Source organism: Danio rerio, chromosome 18 (assembly GCF_052040795.2).
Source record: "Danio rerio strain M-AB ecotype USA chromosome 18, GRCz13ab, whole genome shotgun sequence".
NCBI lineage: Eukaryota > Metazoa > Chordata > Actinopteri > Cypriniformes > Danionidae > Danio > Danio rerio.
In genome coordinates, this window is record NC_141038.1 from 31,609,059 (window position 1) to 31,633,946 (window position 24,888).

The 24,888-nt window shown below is 35.6% G+C and overlaps 1 protein-coding gene, 2 long non-coding RNA genes and 4 other non-coding genes across 13 annotated transcripts in view; 1 reads left to right on the forward strand and 6 right to left on the reverse strand.

Moving 5' to 3' along the window:
• Window positions 1-9,654, reverse strand: part of si:ch211-220f16.2 — a 51,674-nt gene extending 42,020 nt beyond the window's left edge. For all 7 annotated transcript variants that reach the window (XM_087293199.1, XM_087293198.1, XM_087293197.1 and 4 more), the window contains exons 1-6: window positions 9,449-9,654; window positions 8,933-9,104; window positions 6,436-6,588; window positions 2,550-2,832; window positions 705-820; window positions 467-593 (exon numbers count right to left, since the gene is read on the reverse strand). In XM_087293199.1, the coding sequence (XP_087149325.1) occupies window positions 467-593; window positions 705-820; window positions 2,550-2,832; window positions 6,436-6,588; window positions 8,933-8,977 (724 nt within the window). In that variant the 5' untranslated portion in view covers window positions 8,978-9,104; window positions 9,449-9,654. The remainder of the gene's footprint in view (window positions 1-466; window positions 594-704; window positions 821-2,549; window positions 2,833-6,435; window positions 6,589-8,932; window positions 9,105-9,448) is intronic.
• Window positions 9,655-13,528: 3,874 nt separating this feature from the next.
• Window positions 13,529-22,248, reverse strand: LOC147839769 (uncharacterized). Its single transcript, XR_015515083.1, has 2 exons — window positions 21,133-22,248; window positions 13,529-14,107 (listed from the first exon to the last, which is right to left on the reverse strand). It is a non-coding gene; the product is annotated as an uncharacterized LOC147839769 (long non-coding RNA).
• LOC137488364 (5S ribosomal RNA) lies at window positions 14,234-14,352 on the reverse strand. The gene has a single exon (XR_015515541.1). It is a non-coding gene; the product is annotated as a 5S ribosomal RNA (ribosomal RNA).
• Window positions 16,433-18,666, forward strand: LOC147832853 (uncharacterized). The gene is made up of 4 exons (XR_015515502.1): window positions 16,433-16,505; window positions 16,893-16,970; window positions 17,393-17,453; window positions 18,067-18,666. It is a non-coding gene; the product is annotated as an uncharacterized LOC147832853 (long non-coding RNA).
• On the reverse strand, window positions 20,430-20,548 carry LOC137488373 (5S ribosomal RNA). The gene has a single exon (XR_015515560.1). It is a non-coding gene; the product is annotated as a 5S ribosomal RNA (ribosomal RNA).
• Window positions 22,249-22,411: 163 nt separating the features above from the next.
• LOC137488391 (5S ribosomal RNA) lies at window positions 22,412-22,530 on the reverse strand. Its single transcript, XR_015515578.1, has one exon. It is a non-coding gene; the product is annotated as a 5S ribosomal RNA (ribosomal RNA).
• A 1,873-nt stretch (window positions 22,531-24,403) lies between these two features.
• LOC141378894 (5S ribosomal RNA) lies at window positions 24,404-24,522 on the reverse strand. Its single transcript, XR_015515589.1, has one exon. It is a non-coding gene; the product is annotated as a 5S ribosomal RNA (ribosomal RNA).
• Between the last annotated feature and the right edge of the window lie 366 nt (window positions 24,523-24,888).

A 24,888-nucleotide genomic window follows, 5' to 3' on the forward strand; every position in this document is an offset into this window, starting at 1 on the left:
AAATTATCACTTTAAGGAGGAACTATCCATAAATACTCATATAAAGTAAACTGAACTGAACATCAAGAGCTGGGGACCAATGTTTAAGCTGACAAGAAATTACCTTACTGTATGTGATTGGCATGATATTATATTATACCAAAAAACTATTTACATACGTCAAGACGGCAATAATACTCAAAGCTCTGGAGAAGCAACAAGGGATTTGGCCAATGTGTTATTGCAAATATGATTTTGAGTTTTGCATCATAAATTGTGGAACTTTTAAGGTTTTAACATTGCACAAGCCAAATGCAAAAATGTAAAATAAATAAATAAATAAAATACAATATTTTTGTGTTCTTTTTGTCTCGTGATCTAATTGACAAATTTTTCATTAGAACAATTATTTTATTGTTGGTCTATAATACACTCCACACCAAATATTTCAGATATATAAAATTAACTGACGCCGTTTTTTAAATACCATTTTTTGCCTTCATATCTTCATACAGCTCCAATTTGCTGAGCATTTCCTCTCTCTCCTCTTGCAATTCAGTTATGCGACTGTGTAGGGATGTGACATCAGGGGACATATTGACACATATGCCAGACTGAAGTAAAATAAATAAATAAAAAAACAAGAAAAAAAACAGGAGTTAATTAAGTTGGATTTTCATATATGCATCTCTCAAAAAAAAAAAACTGGTAGCACTATACAGTACCTGAACTTTTTTAAGCTCCTCCTCGAGCTGCCTGATCCGAGACTTGGACCAAGCCTTCATCTTTAGGAACTTTGTTTCTGCTTTATTGGCTTCGGCTTCTTTCAATTTCACTTGGGCTGATTTAAACAGAAGAAAATGAATAAAAATCTTCAAACAAAGCCACTGAGAAGAATATTTTCAACAGAGTGAGGGTATTAAGCTGTATATCAATATATATGAATCATCAATCACTTTAAGATAATAATAATCCCAGTTTTGAGTTTTTTTATCAGCTTTCCTGGCTTTTTCATGACAAAAACAGATAAAATATAACAATAAAAAGATATCAACAAATTTAATTATATACACAAAATAAGATACAATTCTACCAACAAAAAATAATAATCTACCATATTTGCATAATTCTCTCCAGAAAAAAATGCTGTTTAACAAAAATGAAAATTGTTCTCTGCAAACGTCTACAGTTTAAGTCAGAATTATTGGCCTGCCTTTTAATTTTTTTTCTTTTTTAAATATTTCCTAAATTATGTTTAACAGGGCAGGGAAACTTTCATAGTATGTCTGTTCATATTTTTGTGCTGGAGAAAGTCTTATTTGTTTTATTCGGCTAGAATAAAAGCAGTTATCAGTTTTTTTACATTTTGAGGAAAAAATTATTAGCCCCTTTAAGCATTTTTTTCCACTGTCTACAGAACTACTGTCTACAGTGTCTTGAAAAATATCTAGTTAAATATTATTTACTGTCATCATGGCAAAGATAAAAGAAATCAGTTATTAGAAATAGGTTATTAAAACTATTATGTTTAGAAATGTGTTGGAAAAAAAATCTACTCTATGTTAACAGAAATTGGGGAAAAAATAAACAGGGGGGCTAATAATTTTGACTTCAGCTGTATGTTTGACAATTAGATAGCAATTGCAATATTGAAACATAAGAGCATTAATAATCATAATATTTTTTCAAGCAAAGATTCAGTTCAATCAGGAATTTGACTGAATTACTTGACCACACTGTGCATCACAACTGTTCTGATCCAATTTGCATATTCAGTCTTTAATTTTATGGAATATCTGCATTGGTATTTATGCCAATGATGCTCTGTGGGTAGGCCCGCAATAACAGCCTGCAACAACAGTAGCAGCAGCAACAAGAGTATCATATCATACTGTACATGCACAACTGCACAAAAAAATTGCATTGACAATCTCAACAAGGCACTGCTTCTTTCAGTGACACACTGAAAACAGGTTTATTTGAAATACCAAGTCACTATGTGAGAGCAGCAGTGCATGAGGCGGTGCATGAGGAAAGCCAAGAGAATCATCAGCGACTCCAGCCACCCAAGCCATAGATTTTTCTCTCTGCTACCCTCAGACAGACAGTTCAGCAGCATCCGGTCACGCACCAGCCGACTGAAGGAAAGTTTTTCCCTCAGACTATCAGGCTGATGAACACTTAACACACCCCACACAAATGGACATGCCCCTTACTGCGCACCATCAATTTGTAGCATGCACTGCACTTTAACCAACCCATACTTGAAGCAATACTGCCTACAACTATGTGTACACCTATTCATTGTACATATCGCTGTCAACATTGCCAATTGTTCAGTTTTTTTGGGAGTATGCTGTTGTATGTTGTGGTATTATGTCTTTGTATTTGCAAAGCCAGCACCTAAGCTTTTCACTCATCACAGCACACGTGCTGCTGATAATGTGACAATAAAAGTGATTTGGTTTGACTTGAGAAGACTGGCATTTGACCTTAAAACAAGGTTATTTGAGAAATAAAGGTTAAACTGCAGATGTGCTTCTCTAAGCATGTAACATAACGGAGTATACCTTGCAGCTCTGTGACTCTCTGAGTAGTGATGGAGGTGGATAAGTTTGCGTGTGCTTCTGCAGGCAGTGATATGGATCGCTGAAGGGTCTCCAGCTGTCGGCGCAAGGCCTGCTCTCTCTCCATCATCTCAGCCTCATGTTTATCAGCAGCCCTGCAAAGCTCAGCCTCATGTTTCTCCATCAGATCTTTGAGCCGAGCTCGAGCAATGTGTCGTTCCGCGTCCAGCTTTGATTCAGAGTGTTCTCTCTCACTCCGCAAGCGCTGCATTTGTTCTGTCAGCTCCTACCAAACAAACACACACACATAAATTATGGCAAATAAAATCTGAGAATGATTTAGAAGACTGACTATATAATTGCTTGTGTGTTCATATTTCAATACGACAAACAAATATATAAATAGAAATAGATCAATTCAATTAACAAAAACTATATATTAAAAGTTAAACATGATTTGTTCAATTCAATTTTAGATAAGTAACTTAAAATTCATCCTGGTGACACTTTTTTAAAAACATTCAAAGAGATTTCATTTTAAAAATCTTGTCTAATGACACTGACTTAATAAATATGCAGTGAAATTAAAATGATTTTTTTTAGACGTTAGCATCAGTCTGCTTTAAGGATATCTATAAGCTAGTGTGATCCAAAACTGTGACAAAATTTGCATTTAAAAGATATAAACATTTACAAGGGTTTAGAACAGATGAAAAGTCCCTCTATGGAGATTATTAAATCTTGAAGAAGACCTTGCAGTAGAACAGATGTTATATATTAATGCAAGACAATGTCTCATTCAGTTTAAAGTGCTTCATGGGCTTCATTATTTAAAGTGTAACTTGTATAAAATATTTCCAAAAGTGTCCCCAGTGTGTGACAAACGTCAGTTTTTAGATACCAACCTGTCTCATTCCTATATTATGTGTCCCAAACTACAGAGTTTCTGGTACAAAATATTTCTTTTATTTTTTCAGTTACATTAGACATTCCGATTAAACCAGACCCTATATTAATTATATTTGGAGTTTCTGAAGAATCTTTGAGACTTACACGGGTACAACAAGAGTTTGTTTCATATAGGTTGATCTCTGCCAAAAACTTAACCTTTTGTTTTGAAAGAAAAAAAATATCCAACTCCTAATTTATGGCTGACAGAGTAAACCGGTACATTACATCTGGAAAAAATTAGATATAGCCTAATAGACAAGGTTTTATTATTTGAAAAAAAATTGGTCCCTTTTTTTTTCCTTTTCACAAACTTTTGATTAATTTGTTTACTATGCCTTTAGTACCTACGTTTATTGTTGGATAGCACTGGTGGGTGGTTGGTTGGGGAATGCATGTTAATTTTTTTGTTTTATTATTATTTTTATGACTGTTGTTTGTTGCTGGTTTTGTTTTTATTGTTTTTTTCTTCAAATGTCTAATTGCTAGAATGCAAGTTTAATGTTCATGTTTTAAAAAAAGTTAATTTTCAAGTAAATGTCTGCAAAATTTTTCTAATAATAAAAATATTGAAACCAAAAGATTTAAACATGCAAAGCTTGGGTTTATCACTTCCACCTAAACGGGTCAACAATTTTTTGATTACTTCTCTTTTTTGATACTGCTCTATAGTATCTAACATTCCCCACCCCATCAAGACGCTTCTCATTTGATGTGCTTGAGTGCAATAACTTCTGCTGGCAGAGATGTGATAAAATTAAATACTATTGGCTGTTTTTTTTTTTAAAAGAGAGGGGTTACTATATGTCCTGCTTTGTCCTTTGTTAATATCTGTGCGGGGCCTTGTTAATGTCTTTGGGGGCCCCCTGAATGTATGGGCCCTTAGAATCGTCCTAAATTCTCCCCCTAGCGGCCGTGGCTCCAAGTGGTGCTCGCTGCAGAGCCATACTTACGATACCACTCATATATATATATATTTTTTTATAAGAGAAATCTAGCATTAAAGAAAACGTTCACCCAAAAATTCAGAAAATCATTTACCTTTTTTCTACTATCTTTAGCTATAAATTGTTATTCAAACTTTGAGTCTCTTTCTTCAGTTGAACACAAAAGATGATATTGAAAAAAAATGATGGTAGCTGGCACTTTCCTACTATGGAAGTTGTTGGGTGCCAGCAATCAGCATTCTTCACAATATTAATATATTGTATTCATCAGAAGAAAGTAACCACACGAGGGAGAATATATTAATAGGTCATTTTCATTTTTAGGTAAACAATATTTTTCAGCTAAAACAACAAAAAAAATATCAAGACCACTTATTATTTAGTTAATATTGTACCAAATATACATCTTTCTAGTTTTGAAAACCTCAAGATATGTTATAATATAAGGCTGAAATCAAAGTTTAAGTTTTACTAATCTACTAAAATCTGGCTTTTTGACATTGACATAACAAGCCTGAACATGAATTAACTACATGGAATGAATCAACAGTTACTGAACAGATGATTGCCTTCTACTACTCTTATTTAAACATATTAATTATAGCAGGTTTGACCAGACTGTCCATTGTAAACCGTGATGAGTGATACAAAGAGCAGCTCACAGAGGCCAGTTTTAAACCAAGCAACATTTCTAAAGCAAATTCTCAGCTAACTAGAATGATTGAATTTTATTAATTTAATTAAAAACACTCACACACACACACACACACGATATTTTAATAGATATTTTTCAAAACACTAGTATTCAGTGGCATTTAAAAGCTTAACTAGGTTAATTTGATTAACTAGGCAGGTTAATGTAATAAGGCAAATTATTGTATGAAGATGGTTTGTTCTGTAGACTATAGAAAAAAATATATATAGCTTAAAGGGGCTAATATTTCAAGTGGTGCTCACTGCAGAGCCATTTGGGCAGAGCTGATCTCCAGCGAGGGGGAGCATGAGCTCTTGTTCCACCTTTCTTGCACTTCTTCTACGAGTGATGTCACTGGGGGTAGGGTTAGGGGTGGGTTTGGTGTACGCATTAAAACAGCTTATAGGAGGAGGAGCAAGAGCTCATGCTCCCCCTCGCTGGAGCTCAGCTCTGCTGAAATGGCTCAGCAGTGAGCACCGTCTCAATAATTTTGACCTTTGGTTTAAAAAAATTTAAAAAAGACTACCTTTATTCTAGTCGAAATAAAACAATTAAGACTTTCTCCGGAAGAAAAATATTATCAGATCAGACACTGAAAATGTCCTTGCTCTGTTAAACATCATATGGGAAATAATTTAAACAGAAGTAGGCAGTTTATAATAATAAATATTATTAATAGTTTACCACCACCACCCACCAAAAAAACACTCACTGTTTTCTTGCCTTCTATTTATGTCTTTTTATGGCATTTTAAGTGCAGCACCACAATATGAATCACTTTATCCCTGAACAAAGTACAACAAGCAATATTTGACAGTGGCTATATAAGTTAAACAATCAAAGCACTAGAATGCGAAAATCACCATGTTCTGTGAAATATTCTGCTCTACGCTTTCAGAGAATAGCACTGTAACATATACATCTCATATTTCAAAGCAATTGCTATTAAAATAGTAAAAACTTTTTAAAAGTGACTATTTCTATAAGATGAATACAGTAATCTTTAACTTTATACTTGTGGACAACATGAACATATGACGTTAAAATTTAATATGAAGACAGATTAAAAACTCACAACCCTAGAGAAGATTTTGTACAGAACCACAGCATGACCTGCAATGTTTAATTTAGAAACAAACATTTAGTTTTGATTAAAAAAAAAAATAAAAACACAAATAAAATAATTCCAATTCCTCATGGATTGTAATCAAGTCACTGTATGCTTGAATGGCATCAAATTAAAAAAATATCCCACTCATTGCACTGACACAGAAAATATTCTTTCAGAAACAGAAATTACCTTGACTTGCTCATCTTTACTGCTGAGTACTGCATCTTTCTCCCTGATCAACTCTTTTAAATGAGACACAAGTTCCTCCATCTGTGCCAGCTGCTCCGTGACCTCTGAAAATCTTATATCAGAGCCCATCTCCACTAGCGGTGAGCCAGGAGCCTGAGACAAGAAATTTTTCTATTAGTGATGATAACCCTTCATGTGATAGTACTTTATGCACACTGGTTATTACCCCAAATGATTCCACTATAGAGGGTGAATGGTGGTGTTAAAAAAGGATGCAAAAATCAAAATGTTGTAATGATTTTTTTTTTTATTGTTGTTATTGTTTTTGTTTATTTTTAAATATGTTGAACGCAAAATACAACATTTTGAAGAAAGCTGTAAATCTGTAACCATTGGCTTCTGTAGTTTTTGCTTTTCCTATGGAAATCAGTTGATTGTTGTTGTCAGACGTTTTGCTTTCTTCAAAATAGCTTCTTTTGTGTTCAGAAGAAAGAATCATGTAAAGGTTTGGAACCACTAAGCTGAAGGAAAATAAAAGAATGGATTTATTTTTTTGGGTAAACTGTCCCTTTAAATGTGGTTTATTTGCAGGCAGTGCCAAAGTGTGTGGACATTTTTTTTGCAATTTCTGTGCAAATTTATGCTGAATTATTCTGAGAGTATGATAACTAAAAACACAACAATCACATTCCTTCTGCTTATCAGGGGCAGCCACTGCAGACTAATTCATTACATTCATACATTATGGCCAGTTTAGTTTAACCAATTAACTTAAAAACTTAAAACATAAAGTACACACTCACTCTCTCTCTCTCACACACACACACACACACACACACACACACACACACACACACACACACACACACACACACACACACACACACACACACACACACACACACACACACACACACACACACACACACACACACACACACACACACACACACACAAATAAAAGTTTACATACATTCTAAAAAAAGACCATAACCATGTCTGACAGTAAATCATGCTAAACATTTACAATTTTAGGTCTGTTGGGATTACCTAAATGATTTGCATTTGCTAAATGCCAGAATAATGAGAGAATTATTTTTTTGAGAATTTTTTTATTAATTTCTAGACAGTCAAGAGTTTACATACATTTCCATTGTAATTTTTTAGCTTTGCTTTTAAACTGTATAACTTTGGTCAAATGTTTTGGGTATCCTTCCACAAGCTTCTCGCAATAGTTTGCAGGAATTTTGGCCCATTTCTCCTGACAGAACTGGTGTAACCGAGTCAGATTTGTAGGCTGTCTTGCTCTCACAAGTTTTTTCATCTCTGCCCACAAATTTTTATAGGACTGATATCGGGGCTTTGTGATGGCCACTCCAAAACATTCACTCTGTTGTCCTTAAAGCATATTTTAACTAATTTGGCAGTATGCTTGGGGTCATGGTCTGTTTGGAAGACCCATTTGTGGCCAAGTATTTATTTCCTGGCTAATGTCTTGATATGTTGCTTCAGTATTTCTACATAATTTTCTTTTTTTTCATGATGCCATCTATGCTGTCAAGTGGACCAGTCCCTCCTGCAGCAAAACAGCCCAACAACATGATGCTGCCACCCCCATACTTCACAGTTGGGATGTTGTTCCTGGGCTTGCAAGCTTTCCCCTTTGTTTTCCAAATGTAACACTGGTCATTTTGGTCAAACAGTTCAATCTTAGTTCCATCAGACCAAAGGGCATGTCTCCAAAAATTATTCTTTTTCCTAGTGTAATTTAGCAAATTGTAATCTGGCTTTTTTGTGGATTCTGGCTTGTTGATTTTCCTATGTTGTTACACAAGGAAGTAGTGTGTTTGAGGTTTTCCTTAAATACTGTTCTACCGTATGCCTCCGATTAACTCAAATGTTGTCAATTAGCCAATCAGAAACTTCCAAAACCTTGACAATGTCATCTGACCTTTTTCAGAGGCATAATAGTCTTATTGTATGTAAACTTAAATTTCAAAGTTATAACAATTTGTCAAAAAAATATCTCTTTCATTATTCTGCTATTAGGCATTACAGAAACAAATTTGATAATCTTAACTTACCTAAAAGAGAAAAAGTTTATCCACATTAACATCTGACTTTTTTATTTACTATTTTTTTACTACTAACTGCAAATATTTTTATTAAACCATATGTTAAAATATTATTTGAAAATATTACTTAACAAAATGTATCGTACATAAGTCATGCACATTTGCATATTGTTCAATAATATTACTGAAATTAATATAAAACGGAGTGTTTGTGTGTGTGTTTATTTACACATAAGTAAATAAATAGTCTCAGTAATGAGCTATAAATCTGTGGAATTAAACAGATGATGTGTGGGCCTACTTATTACACAGCTAATCACAGCTAAAAACAACACTACCATGCTACATTTAAAAACTAATTATTTATCATTTAAAAATGCAGTTCACTTCTACTGAAAAGAATGTTAACGTTACACACTTACTTCATGAGCTGTGCTGGACTCCTCTGCGGAAAACCACCTCAGCATTGTTGATATAGCCTTTGGCCTAAGACTTGATGTCTTAGACAGGGGATTTCAAATAGAGCTATAAAGGCTATACAGCACCCATTTTACAGTCCTACGCCAAGTTCTTCAAACTGGTGAGTCCACTGGTCTGTAATTAATGTTATAATTTATGGTTACAAAAACGTTTATAATTTAAATGATTTTATAAACATTACTGAAATGAGCAAGACAATTCCAGATAGTTTAAAACAAGTATGTCATATGATTTTAAGCTTTTTTGTTATTCAAAACATCAGAATCTTTGAGTTAAGTCAATTAACATGTAAACAATTGTTCTACAATTATAGAATCGCCCCCACTCCAACAAAGAGACAAAACATCTACGCACACCATGATTGCAGGAGATAATCTCAATATGATCGTCTAAAACTGAAAGCAAGACTGACAGCTCTTAATAATAATTAAAAGTGAAATATCCCTACACAATCTTACCTGCCTCCCAATAACAATCGCGTCACATTATGAACCGAATACATGCTTAAAACGATATGTTTACCCGATATGTCTACTCGTACATGTTCCAAATGCCGTACTGAAATGTATTGAAACGTAGTAGTCCTGTAACTAATTATCTGCTGTGTTAAACGAAGTGATAAACACTCATCTTTTGCTAATACGCAAGGTTCTTCTTCTTGTTTAAGCACGGCTCGCTGCTGTAGATCACTCCTGCCACCTAATGTACATTGAAGCCATTACATGAACCTTGCTTAATTTGTTTTATAGGAGGAGGGGGAGACTGCAGACTTGGATCCAGACAGATCTACGGCCTGAGCGAGATATATCCAGCTGCAGGCCCGCAGAACCACACACGTTTGAGGCACACACAATCTAGGACACACAATCTAGGCAAACCATATATGGTAACTAACTCTTTAGCATTATCGCCACCTATTGAATTTCACAAATATGGTTTGCCATTTCAGTCAATTTTATTATTATATCGTAACGATCATTTTAAAGTCTCTGTAGTTTCTGAACTTAAATTATGTCAATAAAAATAATTGGTTAAAGACACTTATGACTTTATTCATGTGTCCATATACACAAAGAAAACATAATAGACCGTCTAATTGTTGGATTAAGTGTAATAAACTAATTCAAGCTCTTAATATTATCATACTTCGTTAAAATCACGTTGTTGTAAAATATAAAAAAGCAAACAATAATGTCACTTTAAAATAAATTAGCCTTCTATAGTTAACCATTTAAACAATATAGTTATAAACTGATTATCTTAACTGATTATAATTATAAGTTTATATATAAACTACTATCTTTTACTAAACTGTCACTGTTAAAGCTGTTATATATATATATATATATATATATATATATATATATATATATATATATATATATATATATATATATATATATATATATATATATATATATATATATATGTGTGTGTGTGTGTGTGTGTATATGTGTGTGTGTGTATATGTGTGTGTGTGTGTGTGTGTATATATATATATGTGTGTGTGTGTATATGTGTGTGTGTATACACTTATGATTTTTTTATTAATAGTTAATATTTTATTAATAGTTTTATTAAGAGTATTAAATGTGGGAAATCATTAATTAAAAGTTTATTAGAAAATTAAGCTAATAAACACCGCTTGAGTAAAATATTAATATAGTGTTATACATTTGTTACATGTAAAAATATTTTATTACATATAATGTATTATTGCCTATATTAACTTGCTATTATTTCCTTCATCATAAATTAATCCATTATATAAATTAAACCGGTCCAAATGAGATCATTCAGCAAGGCCAGCAAACGTGTATCTGCCAAATTATTGTCAGGTAATAAAGACTGATCAGCTATAATGACTGATTAAAAACTGTTCACTCTATTATATTGAATGGCGATCGGAAACAATGCTCCCCATTCGGCCGTCTCAATCGCAATATTTGTGAAATAAAGTAAAGTTAACACTATTGTTTATTGTGTACAATATTTATTAATCAAATATATCAAAATATATCGATGAAGATGTCCAAAAAGACGTTATAACTTTAACATCCGTCATAACCATTTATGGTTTGCCTAGATTGTGTGTCCTAGATTGTGTGTGCCTAAAACGTGTGTGGTTCTGCGGGTCTGCAGCTGGATATTATTGGCCTGAGCAGTTTTACGGCCCAGGCAGTTTTACACCCCTGTTGTTCCTGACGCGTCTAGTAGTGGGAGCACAGTACAGTATAAGCATCCAGAGCTTTATCACACCCAATCAAACGCGACACGATGAAGAGGTATGGTAAATACGTGTTTAAAACATTAGCAAACATGAAACTTAAACATTTTTTATTAGATTAAGGTCGATATGAGTGTATGTCAACACAAACAAATTGGTGTAATATAACAGCAATGTGTTAGTTTGACTAAATTTTAGCAAGGCAGGCTAGCTACATGTTCTACATCAACAAAAAAAGTAAAAGAACATTAACCTACATAAGAAAGTGTGTTATGTAGGCTAGTTTTCATTTACTTTTTTTTCTCAGCAAGGGAGTAATTATTATATATTTAATAACTAATTTAAAGATATATATTTTCTCATAGATTAGACAATACACTTGCGTGGTCTGGGTAGTCAGCCAAATCTACACTACAACTACTCTACATTATTCCTCCATATTTGACTTTCTTAAATATTGAAATAAATCTAAACAGATCTGAAAATTGAATTGATTTTATTTAAAAATTTTAAATTGCATTGCATTCAATTACATTTGATATAATGCAATCCTGTTCTAGTTTAAACAATTAAGCTATCATATAAATGCATGGAGAAACTCAAAATTATAAATGGTCTACTTATTTTTGTTCATTTAGCTATACAGTACATTTTATATATTAGCAATGAAGTTTACATGCATTCATATTGTTTATCACTTATTGTTTCATAATATTTATTGTAACAATTTGTTACAAAGAAAATAAATATGCTAAATATGGGAAAGTCAGGATCACAATTTGTAGCTAATAACAAAACATTTAAAATAATGACTTGATCATTTTGTTATACCTCAAGTTATAATTCTTAAATCATAAATCAAATAAAAAAAATATTTTTATGTTTTGAATAGGTCCAGGTAATATATAAAATGGCATGACATTTTTTTCTTTTTCTTTTCCATTCCTTACTGTTTCTGAGGATTAAGATCCTTGCTGTTTCTGAGGATTACGAATTTTTAGATATTTGGACTAGAAACAAGTCAGAAACTCTTAAGTAAGAAAATGATTTTTACAGAGTATTTACTTTTCTTTTTTTCTTTTTTTGATGTAAGGATTCAGCTTCATTTAAAGAAAACTGGCAAACTGGTAAGTGTATCAATTCTGCATATTATCTAGTAAGTTAATAACTCACTTTCTGATACATTAACTTAGCTTTCATATTTACCGTGATCTAATTAAAAATATATATTAATGAACAGGACATTTAATAATCTGAGATTGTTGACTTTAAATGTATTATTTGGCCATGTATCTTTCAGCCCTCCTACTGGACGCATTAGGAACAACAGGGGCCTAAAACTGTGGGACGTAAAACTGCCTGGGCCGTAAAACTTCTTGGATCCATGTCTGCAGACGCCCTATATAGGTTTATAGAGTGGAGGAACTATGATGTCACTTTGTAGGCTAATCGGCTGCTAGCATAAAACTGGTTCCCTCGTGAAAATCACTTTAGGATTTTTCCATAGGCTTTTCAAAGTTTGCAAATAATAAGCTCTGTGTTCAAACACTGTTCATTACACTTACATGTTTTGTCTAGCCGGATAATCCTCACAACTAAATACAACTTTGAACATTTTTGAATCTTAAAAGCAAACGCAAGAATTGAAAAGCTAAGTGCCCTCGGGGCACTCGGCTGTGACGTCAGCACCACCCTGCTACAGACAACCTATCAAACTTATTTTTAGAAATAATGTCCATGACAAAAAGTTAATCTCTCTGTTTACAATATTATAATCCACGGTACATATTATAAACAAATAAATACGCAAAAACACATAGACCTGTTTGCCTTTTGGATTATTTTTACATGGGAAATACATCTGTTTTGCTTTATGGTTGTTCAAAAAGTTTAAAAACTGTGCAAAAATCTGCCTACATAGTATTATCATAAGACACGTTTAAATAAGTGTAGCGCTTGCGAGCACACAGCACGCTTACATTAACCGACGACAGAAATGAGGCGTGATGAGGAACAAGTCTATCAAATGCCTGCAATCTCTATTATGGATCGAGAACAACATTAAATTTTCCTTTTTTGACACGAAGTACAGCGAAAAGCAGCCCATACAGTCACATCTGCTATACGTTTTATGGAGGAGTGTAAACATTGCAGTTATGACAGAGTTAAATGTGTTCAGATAAAGAAAAAAAGACGAAAAATCACTTGATCACGTTAAAATGACAGTTAACATGCATATAATTTTTACACATTTTTTCACACGTTTGCATTATTGAGAGAAGGACAGAGACAGGCTGCACTGGTGAGCAGCATCTTCATATTATCGTTTATTAAAATAAAAGATCAACAAATGAATCTGTCTCGACAGCCTTTACAAGTGAACACATTATCTACACACAATCTGAATTTCCAACTTGAATAATTATACAAACTATAAAATACTATTCATGAAAATACCTAAATAACAGACAAATCCAAATGCCCAACACAAGCGAGCTGTGCTCCAGAGTCCAGTCCAGACCAGATCATCTCGATGACAAATATTGTCCTCAACAAAGCCTGTAGTCCCATTTAGCAAATTGATAGGAACCCTCTTTTTAAAGAAGCATAACCAATTTAAAAAAATCAAGTGTGATGTAACAGCTGTGTTTTATGTCGTAAACCTTATTTAAACAAATTTACTGAAACCCCATACAAAAAACCCATTGACTTTGGGACGAGGGAACCGGAACTGCTAAAATGCTAACTCGCTTCCGGGTTTCTTGCATACAAATTGACATCATAGTTCCTTCACTCAATAGAGAGGGGGAGGGAGAGAGAAAGAGGGAGAAGCCTCTCCATCGCCCCCTGGAGGAGGAAAGAAAAAATGACACAGCTGGGCTTTCCCTTGCTGCTCTGAATAGGACAGAAGTCCCAGAGAAAAGCGAATAGGATGCAATGGAATTGAAAGTTTATAGATAGCAGCAAAGCTGGGAGCTGAAGAAGTGTATTAGCTGACAAATGAAGGAGAACCAAAAGCTTACAGCACCTGGTATTCCCAGGCGGTCTCCCATCCAAGTACTAACCAGGCCCGACCCTGCTTAGCTTCCGAGATCGGACGAGATCGGGCGTGCTCAGGGTGGTATGGCCGTAAGCGAAGGTCGCAGTCAAAATCTGGCTATTTAAAAGGCAGCGGCGAGAGCAGAATAGCTCACACAGACACAACACCGGGAGGAACAACCCTCCTTGTCCTCTCAAGTGTGTATCTGTCAGCCAGTATTTAAACTTACGATGACAACATTTTACCGGAAGTAAAAGCGGCCGATGCTTGGAAAACTTTAAAGCAGACTTGTGCAGCACACGACTTCTGTACAGATGCTTACCGGCCCCTTCATTAGAGACACCTTATTATTTCAGAGTTGCCCCCCCCCCCCCCGTATTTATTTATTTATTTATTTATTTATTTATTCATTTATTATTTTTATGTTTGTGGCATGCACAACATACCAACTTTTATCCAAATATCTGGACTTAAAGCTCCAATGAACGCTGGACAGAGAAACTCCGTGAACACAAACAATCCGGAGATGTGACTAAACATGAACGTGAGTGCTGTTTTTCTCTACAACAAAGGTCATGTTTGTCATGTTACAGATTGCTAATTTTGCACACCTGACCGCTCGTAAAAAGGGTCAGGGGCCAGAGTTTAATCATAAGCAATGAAAGTCCATCACCATTTAACGAATTTGCAAAATAGTCTCGGGCCGCCGGCGATTTTTGTGTGTGAAATGAGCAAAGTTCTATTTTGATACTGGGTAAAAGGCATCACAACATTTTTTGATGGCCTTTTAACAGAGTTTTTCGGCTTTTTAACGGAGCAACTGTGCAAAGTATGAAAAAAACAAACAAACTGTCAATTCACAATATGTTGTGATTCACAAGTGTTTCCCGTTAATTTATGGTTGTGAATTGCATCACGGGACCCTGATCTCTGCTCTGTCGACTTTTGATGTTTAAAATTCAACTCTGCAGTTTAAGGTAACCTAGACCGTGTTGCAGTTTGGAATATTAGAACGTATAGGGAGAAAAAAAAAGTATGGAAAATAACATGTGCTTGTTTTTGTAGCGTGTACAACGACAACCCAGACAATATATCACTTTCAACTAATAACCATGTCTATAAAAGTCACTTTTTCGTACTTTTCGAGGTTAGAACCCACCAAACACTAGACGTTGTGCGGACGTGCAGATCACGTATATTTTGCGTCGGTCCGTCCGTGACCATATCTGCACGTCAGTTCGACGTGCAAATCTTGTTGACATATTGACGTCGGACTATGACCACTTTTGGACGTAAATTCAACGTTCAAATCTGACCTATTTTGGACGTATAGCACAAGGTCTAGCGCAGAATACATTTTGTTGAGGAAAAAAAAAATCTGATATATATATATATATATATATATATATATATATATATATATATATATATATATATATCCATTTCTATTTGTTTTGAGTGTTTATTAAATATTCATTTTTGGCTGAACTGTCCATTTAATGCATGTTTCTGGGTTTCTGGTGAATTGGACTGTTTGTTTGTTCGTTAAATAAATATGTTTCAATTTAATGTGCACTGTCTGTTTATTTGTCCTATGGGTGTTTGTCATTTAAAAGAATCACAAACATACATACCCAGCAAACAATCGAGTTGGCGGACCGTCTGCGTTTTTTGGTCGGCACAAATTCAGCGGCTTGATATGGGCGGACCGCCGTCGGCTTACCAGCGGCAAGCCGCCCATTCTAAAAGTTATGTCGGCCCACCGGCGTTTTTTTGGGTGGCATGCCACCAGCGGATTACCGTGGGTGGACCGCCGTCTGGACACCAGTGGCTGACCGATGGCCCACCCGGTGATGTTTTTAATGTTGTTGGCTGTTCTGTACCTGATATAAGTACTTTTGTTTAACACTTTTTACATTTTAAACAAATGAGGCACTAAATAAAAATATAGTTATTAATAAAAGCAAAGTTTAGTAAATAAAACTACAAGAGGTTTTAAATATAACAGGTTATTATTAAAACAAAACAAAATTAAGTTTAAAAATCAAGATTTAATATTAAATGTCATTATTTAATATGTTTATGACTTGTTTAAATGTTTATTTAAATGCTGCGTGACTTTAAAGTGTCCATTACCGAGCCCCATTCAAGCACTGCAGCAGAGAGCGTTGTCATGGAAACGGAGCAACGACACGACACCTGACCGTCAACAGCACTTCTCTCATGCGGCAGTTTTCACTAATTTCAGGTAAGTTTAGTCGCTAAAATCACGCAAATGTTACATATAACTGTTTCTGACACTTTTCTTACTGGTAATTGACATATTTCTGTTGAACATGTTTTTTATAGAGACTGTTGTGTCTTTGGAAAAAGTCCGTTAGAGTTTTAGCAAAGGTAACGTTAGCATTAGGCTAGCTATTGTTTATAAAAGTGTTGGCTTTTAATTACATTTTATGTGTAGATGAGAGGTTTGACAATGTTTTATTGGAGGTAGTCTATTTTATTAAGCCTAAAATAAGCACTGTACTGTCGACAAGAGCGAATTAAAATGTTAAAGTTAGTACAAATGTGTTACTTTGATATTTCACAGTAATGTAAACTAATATTAATTTTAAAAAGTGTTCTGTGGTTTCAGGAGTGACAAAATTACCCCTACAACAGAAGAAAAGAGCCAAGATGAAGGGAGCTAATCACAAAGCTGGAGGAAACACAGGTAAGACTATAATTAACTGTTAAATAGATTCATGTGCATTTTTATAAGAAATCCCTACATTATCATGCATCTGATACATGTCTTGATTGCAGTTATTTTTTTTTTTTGACATCCAAACATAAGTGAGTGGTTTTAAACAATTTTTTACATTGCTTTTCTCAAAGCTGAATTTACAGCGTCAGTGCTCCAGTCCAAAATGTAATATTGTATTCATAATTTGCTGCTGATCAAGCAAGATTTCTTATTTTTATCATGTTTTGTTATTTCAGGATTCATTATTGAATAGAAAGTTTAAATTGAAAAGTATTTGAATCAGAAATCTTAACTCTCTTCTGATCTGTTTTATGCACCCTTGTTTAATACAAGTATCCATTTCTTAAAATGTGTTAGTAATATATATATTTTTTATTACTTCTTTCTAGATTTTGGATCGTCCTCTACTCACTCTACCACTTTGTTTTTCCTTGCCAGACTTCATTCAAGGTAAGTAATATTATAGTGTCACTTAAAAGTGTTCCCAATGATTACTTTTATTAATGTTAATATTAATATCAACTGCATCAAACAAATAGCCTATTAGAATGATTTCTGAAGGATCATCTGACACTAAAGTAATGATGCTAACAAATCAGCTTTGACCTCACATTAATAAAATATATGGTCACATTTATTTTGATGGTCTGTTTGTTGAATTTAAGCTGCATTGCATCTACATGCCATCTAATTCTCATTAGATTATAAGTAGACTGTTAGGGTTGCGGTTAGGGTTGGTGTAAGTTGACATGTACTTGGTAAATTAAGGGTTAGGGTTAGGGTTAGTTAATGTCTGTTGAAGGAGCAGAATCAACAGATATTAAGCAGACAGTCTATTAATACTCAAATGGACCATTTACAATGTATTGAAATTAAAAATCATTATATTAAACTGTAAAAATATTTCAGTGTTACTTTTAAACTGTAAATTAATGTTATCGATCAAATCAATGCAGTCTTGATGTCCAATAAAAAGACAATAAAAAATACAAACATTAATGTCCATAATGACCTAGTTACTGATGATGGACAAAAATAATGACTGATGATTCTGTTATTTCAGGATAAGAAAGAAGCCTGCTACAAGAGAGACAGCGGAAGGGAGCCTCAAAGACATTTTTATTAGGATCTGCTAATCATGAGGGGGCAGACAAAAGAACCTGCATTTTCCTTCAGCTTAATATCAGGGGTCGCCACAGCGTAAGGAACTGGATATTACTTTGGCATATGTTTTACATAGCCTTCCAGCTGCAACCCAGCACTGTGAAACACCCATACACTCTCGTATTCACAGACACTTCTACACTATGTTCAAATTCACCTATAGCACAAGTGTTTGGACTGTGGTGGAAACCCACACCAAAACAGGGAGAACATGCAAACTCCACACAGAAATGCCAGCGGACCCAGCCGGGACTCATACCAGCGACCTTTTTGCTGTGAGGTGACAGTCTGAGCCACTGTGCTGCCCCAGTGTAGTTATTAATAACCTCCAGATGTTTTACAGTTTGATTTTGTAATAATAATGCACGTTTAGATTTATTGTAATATGTTAATATTTATTCGCAATGTAATTTATTCTTATGTTATTTATAATAACGTTAAATGTCATAAGAATGTTATAATTTAATATAATATTATAATAAATAATTATAATAATGTTAAAATATAAACAATAATTTTTTTTAATAGTTTATTTTTATAATGAGAAGTCTCAAAGTTTGTCTTTATTATAGAAAACTCATTGTTGAATGGCTACCACTTTACAATAAGGTTGTATGTATTAGTTAATGTATTTACTAACATAATAAACAATACATTTATTACAGTATTTATTCATCTTTGCTAATGTTGGTAAATGGTAAAAAGTTGTTAATTGTTTATTCATGTTAACTCGCAATGTATTAACTAATGTTAACAAGCATGACTGATTTTATTAATGCATTAGTAAATGCTGTACATAAATTATGCTGTACAGGTATTGTTCATATTAGTTCATATTTAAACCATTAACATTACTTATAAAACTACTGTATAATGTAACTGTTGTATGTATGTTGTTATATTATATTTGTATGTATTTTATATGTATTTTATATTTATTTTGTTATATTTGTTAACGTATGTGTTTTTGAAACATTTCATTAAGTGTTTAATGTATGTTCGTTATGCAGTATTATAAATAAATGTTATAATGATTAAGTATTTTGTACTTGATTTCATTATTGGACATATTTATATTGAATACAATTGTAAAGGCTAATATAATATTTAAAAATGACATGTGGACCGACCGCGGGCCGCCAGCAGACACTTATTTAAAACCAGCGGTCCGATGGCGGACCACCGTCGGAAAAGCGGCGGGAGCCGATGGTGGGCCGCTGGAATAACGATGAGCAAATTGAGGTGGACCGCGGGCGTCGCCCGCCAGTGGACCGCCGACTTTGCCGCCGGCGGGCCGCCAGTGGCCCGCTGGTCTTATGTTAGCTGGGTAATACAAATAAATAAAAGTAAATAGACAAAAAAGACGTCAAAAATACTGTAAAAGGACGTCAAAAAGACGCCGAAAAGACGTCGAAAAAAGACGTTGAAAAGACGTCAATAAAAGACGTCATAAAAACTTTCATTCTGGCTCTTCAGAGGACGTAATTTCAACGTCTGACAGAGACGTAGAAAAGACGTCTTTTGGACGTAACTTTGCTTGGTGGGAAGTTGTTGGGAGAAAGTTCAAGGTCCCAGAATGCAATTCAAAAGCATAAATAAACCGGGGTGGGGGGAGAATTAATAAAAACATGAATCACAAAATACGGAAAACCGCATTTTTACGGAATTTTTTTTTTTTTTCAGTGTAAATGATGTCATCAAAAGAATTAGTTATTCATATAATGATATTAACAGGCCCTCCGTCTGACGCCCTGTATGCTATTGATTTAAAAATGAAAACAAATAAAATGTAGGACTTGAAAAGGCTCAATATTTTATCCATCTATGTGCACTTGGTGAAGGCACATCAGTAGACCGTGAAAAATGGCATTGAGCATGCCAGTGAGTGAGGTTAAACTACTGTACTGTTGGCTTGCAATATGTGGGGGTACTTTTTGTAAATAAATGGTATGTAAGGGCTTCGGGTCCCCCAAAACTTTGTAAACCCGCGTGGGCTATAGCTTGGGGAGCTTGTAGCACTTGACAGTTTCAGTGCGTGCTGCTATTGAGAGGGAGGGGGAGAGAGAGAGAGGGAGAAGCCTCTCCATCGCCCCCTGGAGGAGGAAAGAAAAAATGACACAGCTGGGCTTTCCCTTGCTGCTCTGAATAGGACAGAAGTCCCAGAGAAAAGCGAATAGGAAGCAATGGAATTGAAAGTTTATAGATAGCAGCAAAGCTGGGAGCTGAAGAAGTGTATTAGCTGACAAATGAAGGAGAACCAAAAGCTTACAGCACCTGGTATTCCCAGGCGGTCTCCCATCCAAGTACTAACCAGGCCCGACCCTGCTTAGCTTCCGAGATCGGACGAGATCGGGCGTGCTCAGGGTGGTATGGCCGTAAGCGAAGGTCGCAGTCAAAATCTGGCTATTTAAAAGGCAGCGGCGAGAGCAGAATAGCTCACACAGACACAACACCGGGAGGAACAACCCTCCTTGTCCTCTCAAGTGTGTATCTGTCAGCCAGTATTTAAACTTACGATGACAACATTTTACCGGAAGTAAAAGCGGCCGATGCTTGGAAAACTTTAAAGCAGACTTGTGCAGCACACGACTTCTGTACAGATGCTTACCGGCCCCTTCATTAGAGACACCTTATTAGTTCAGAGTTGCCGCCCCCCCCCCCCCCCCCCCGTTTTGCCCTCGCAACTGCATTATTTATTTATTTATTTATTTATTTATTCATTAATTCAATCATTTATTTATTTAAATATTTAAATATTTATTTATTTATTTATTTATTTATTCATTTATTATTTTTATGTTTGTGGCATGCACAACATACCAACTTTTATCCAAATATCTGGACTTAAAGCTCCAATGAACGCTGGACAGAGAAACTCCGTGAACACAAACAATCCGGAGATGTGACTAAACATGAACGTGAGTGCTGTTTTTCTCTACAACAAAGGTCATGTTTGTCATGTTACAGATTGCTAATTTTGCACACCTGACCGCTCGTAAAAAGGGTCAGGGGCCAGAGTTTAATCATAAGCAATGAAAGTCCATCACCATTTAACGAATTTGCAAAATAGTCTCGGGCCGCCGGCGATTTTTGTGTGTGAAATGAGCAAAGTTCTATTTTGATACTGGGTAAAAGGCATCACAACATTTTTTGATGGCCTTTTAACAGAGTTTTTCGGCTTTTTAACGGAGCAACTGTGCAAAGTATGAAAAAAACAAACAAACTGTCAATTCACAATATGTTGTGATTCACAAGTGTTTCCCGTTAATTTATGGTTGTGAATTGCATCACGGGACCCTGATCTCTGCTCTGTCGACTTTTGATGTTTAAAATTCAACTCTGCAGTTTAAGGTAACCTAGACGGTGTTGCAGTTTGGAATATTAGAACGTATAGGGAGAAAAAAAAAGTATGGAAAATAACATGTGCTTGTTTTTGTAGCGTGTACAACGACAACCCAGACAATATATCACTTTCAACTAATAACCATGTCTATAAAAGTCACTTTTTCGTACTTTTCGAGGTTAGAAGTTGTTGGGAGAAAGTTCAAGGTCCCAGAATGCAATTCAAAAGCATAAATAAACCGGGGTGGGGGGAGAATTAATAAAAACATGAATCACAAAATACGGAAAACCGCATTTTTACGGAATTTTTTTTTTTTTTTCAGTGTAAATGATGTCATCAAAAGAATTAGTTATTCATATAATGATATTAACAGGCCCTCCGTCTGACGCCCTGTATGCTATTGATTTAAAAATGAAAACAAATAAAATGTAGGACTTGAAAAGGCTCAATATTTTATCCATCTATGTGCACTTGGTGAAGGCACATCAGTAGACCGTGAAAAATGGCATTGAGCATGCCAGTGAGTGAGGTTAAACTACTGTACTGTTGGCTTGCAATATGTGGGGGTACTTTTTGTAAATAAATGGTATGTAAGGGCTTCGGGTCCCCCAAAACTTTGTAAACCCGCGTGGGCTATAGCTTGGGGAGCTTGTAGCACTTGACAGTTTCAGTGCGTGCTGCTATTGAGAGGGAGGGGGAGAGAGAGAGAGGGAGAAGCCTCTCCATCGCCCCCTGGAGGAGGAAAGAAAAAATGACACAGCTGGGCTTTCCCTTGCTGCTCTGAATAGGACAGAAGTCCCAGAGAAAAGCGAATAGGAAGCAATGGAATTGAAAGTTTATAGATAGCAGCAAAGCTGGGAGCTGAAGAAGTGTATTAGCTGACAAATGAAGGAGAACCAAAAGCTTACAGCACCTGGTATTCCCAGGCGGTCTCCCATCCAAGTACTAACCAGGCCCGACCCTGCTTAGCTTCCGAGATCGGACGAGATCGGGCGTGCTCAGGGTGGTATGGCCGTAAGCGAAGGTCGCAGTCAAAATCTGGCTATTTAAAAGGCAGCGGCGAGAGCAGAATAGCTCACACAGACACAACACCGGGAGGAACAACCCTCCTTGTCCTCTCAAGTGTGTATCTGTCAGCCAGTATTTAAACTTACGATGACAACATTTTACCGGAAGTAAAAGCGGCCGATGCTTGGAAAACTTTAAAGCAGACTTGTGCAGCACACGACTTCTGTACAGATGCTTACCGGCCCCTTCATTAGAGACACCTTATTAGTTCAGAGTTGCCGCCCACACCCCCCCCCCCCCCCCCCCCCGTTTTGCCCTCGCAACTGCATTATTTATTTATTTATTTATTTATTTATTCATTAATTCAATCATTTATTTATTTAAATATTTAAATATTTATTTATTTATTTATTTATTTATTTATTCATTTATTATTTTTATGTTTGTGGCATGCACAACATACCAACTTTTATCCAAATATCTGGACTTAAAGCTCCAATGAACGCTGGACAGAGAAACTCCGTGAACACAAACAATCCGGAGATGTGACTAAACATGAACGTGAGTGCTGTTTTTCTCTACAACAAAGGTCATGTTTGTCATGTTACAGATTGCTAATTTTGCACACCTGACCGCTCGTAAAAAGGGTCAGGGGCCAGAGTTTAATCATAAGCAATGAAAGTCCATCACCATTTAACGAATTTGCAAAATAGTCTCGGGCCGCCGGCGATTTTTGTGTGTGAAATGAGCAAAGTTCTATTTTGATACTGGGTAAAAGGCATCACAACATTTTTTGATGGCCTTTTAACAGAGTTTTTCGGCTTTTTAACGGAGCAACTGTGCAAAGTATGAAAAAAACAAACAAACTGTCAATTCACAATATGTTGTGATTCACAAGTGTTTCCCGTTAATTTATGGTTGTGAATTGCATCACGGGACCCTGATCTCTGCTCTGTCGACTTTTGATGTTTAAAATTCAACTCTGCAGTTTAAGGTAACCTAGACGGTGTTGCAGTTTGGAATATTAGAACGTATAGGGAGAAAAAAAAAGTATGGAAAATAACATGTGCTTGTTTTTGTAGCGTGTACAACGACAACCCAGACAATATATCACTTTCAACTAATAACCATGTCTATAAAAGTCACTTTTTCGTACTTTTCGAGGTTAGAAGTTGTTGGGAGAAAGTTCAAGGTCCCAGAATGCAATTCAAAAGCATAAATAAACAGGGGTGGGGGGAGAATTAATAAAAACATGAATCACAAAATACGGAAAACCGCATTTTTACGGAATTTTTTTTTTTTTCAGTGTAAATGATGTCATCAAAAGAATTAGTTATTCATATAATGATATTAACAGGCCCTCCGTCTGACGCCCTGTATGCTATTGATTTAAAAATGAAAACAAATAAAATGTAGGACTTGAAAAGGCTCAATATTTTATCCATCTATGTGCACTTGGTGAAGGCACATCAGTAGACCGTGAAAAATGGCATTGAGCATGCCAGTGAGTGAGGTTAAACTACTGTACTGTTGGCTTGCAATATGTGGGGGTACTTTTTGTAAATAAATGGTATGTAAGGGCTTCGGGTCCCCCAAAACTTTGTAAACCCGCGTGGGCTATAGCTTGGGGAGCTTGTAGCACTTGACAGTTTCAGTGCGTGCTGCTATTGAGAGGGAGGGGGAGAGAGAGAGAGGGAGAAGCCTCTCCATCGCCCCCTGGAGGAGGAAAGAAAAAATGACACAGCTGGGCTTTCCCTTGCTGCTCTGAATAGGACAGAAGTCCCAGAGAAAAGCGAATAGGAAGCAATGGAATTGAAAGTTTATAGATAGCAGCAAAGCTGGGAGCTGAAGAAGTGTATTAGCTGACAAATGAAGGAGAACCAAAAGCTTACAGCACCTGGTATTCCCAGGCGGTCTCCCATCCAAGTACTAACCAGGCCCGACCCTGCTTAGCTTCCGAGATCGGACGAGATCGGGCGTGCTCAGGGTGGTATGGCCGTAAGCGAAGGTCGCAGTCAAAATCTGGCTATTTAAAAGGCAGCGGCGAGAGCAGAATAGCTCACACAGACACAACACCGGGAGGAACAACCCTCCTTGTCCTCTCAAGTGTGTATCTGTCAGCCAGTATTTAAACTTACGATGACAACATTTTACCGGAAGTAAAAGCGGCCGATGCTTGGAAAACTTTAAAGCAGACTTGTGCAGCACACGACTTCTGTACAGATGCTTACCGGCCCCTTCATTAGAGACACCTTATTAGTTCAGAGTTGACGCCCCCCCACCCCCCCCCCCCCCCCCGTTTTGCCCTCGCAACTGCATTATTTATTTATTTATTTATTTATTTATTCATTAATTCAATCATTTATTTAT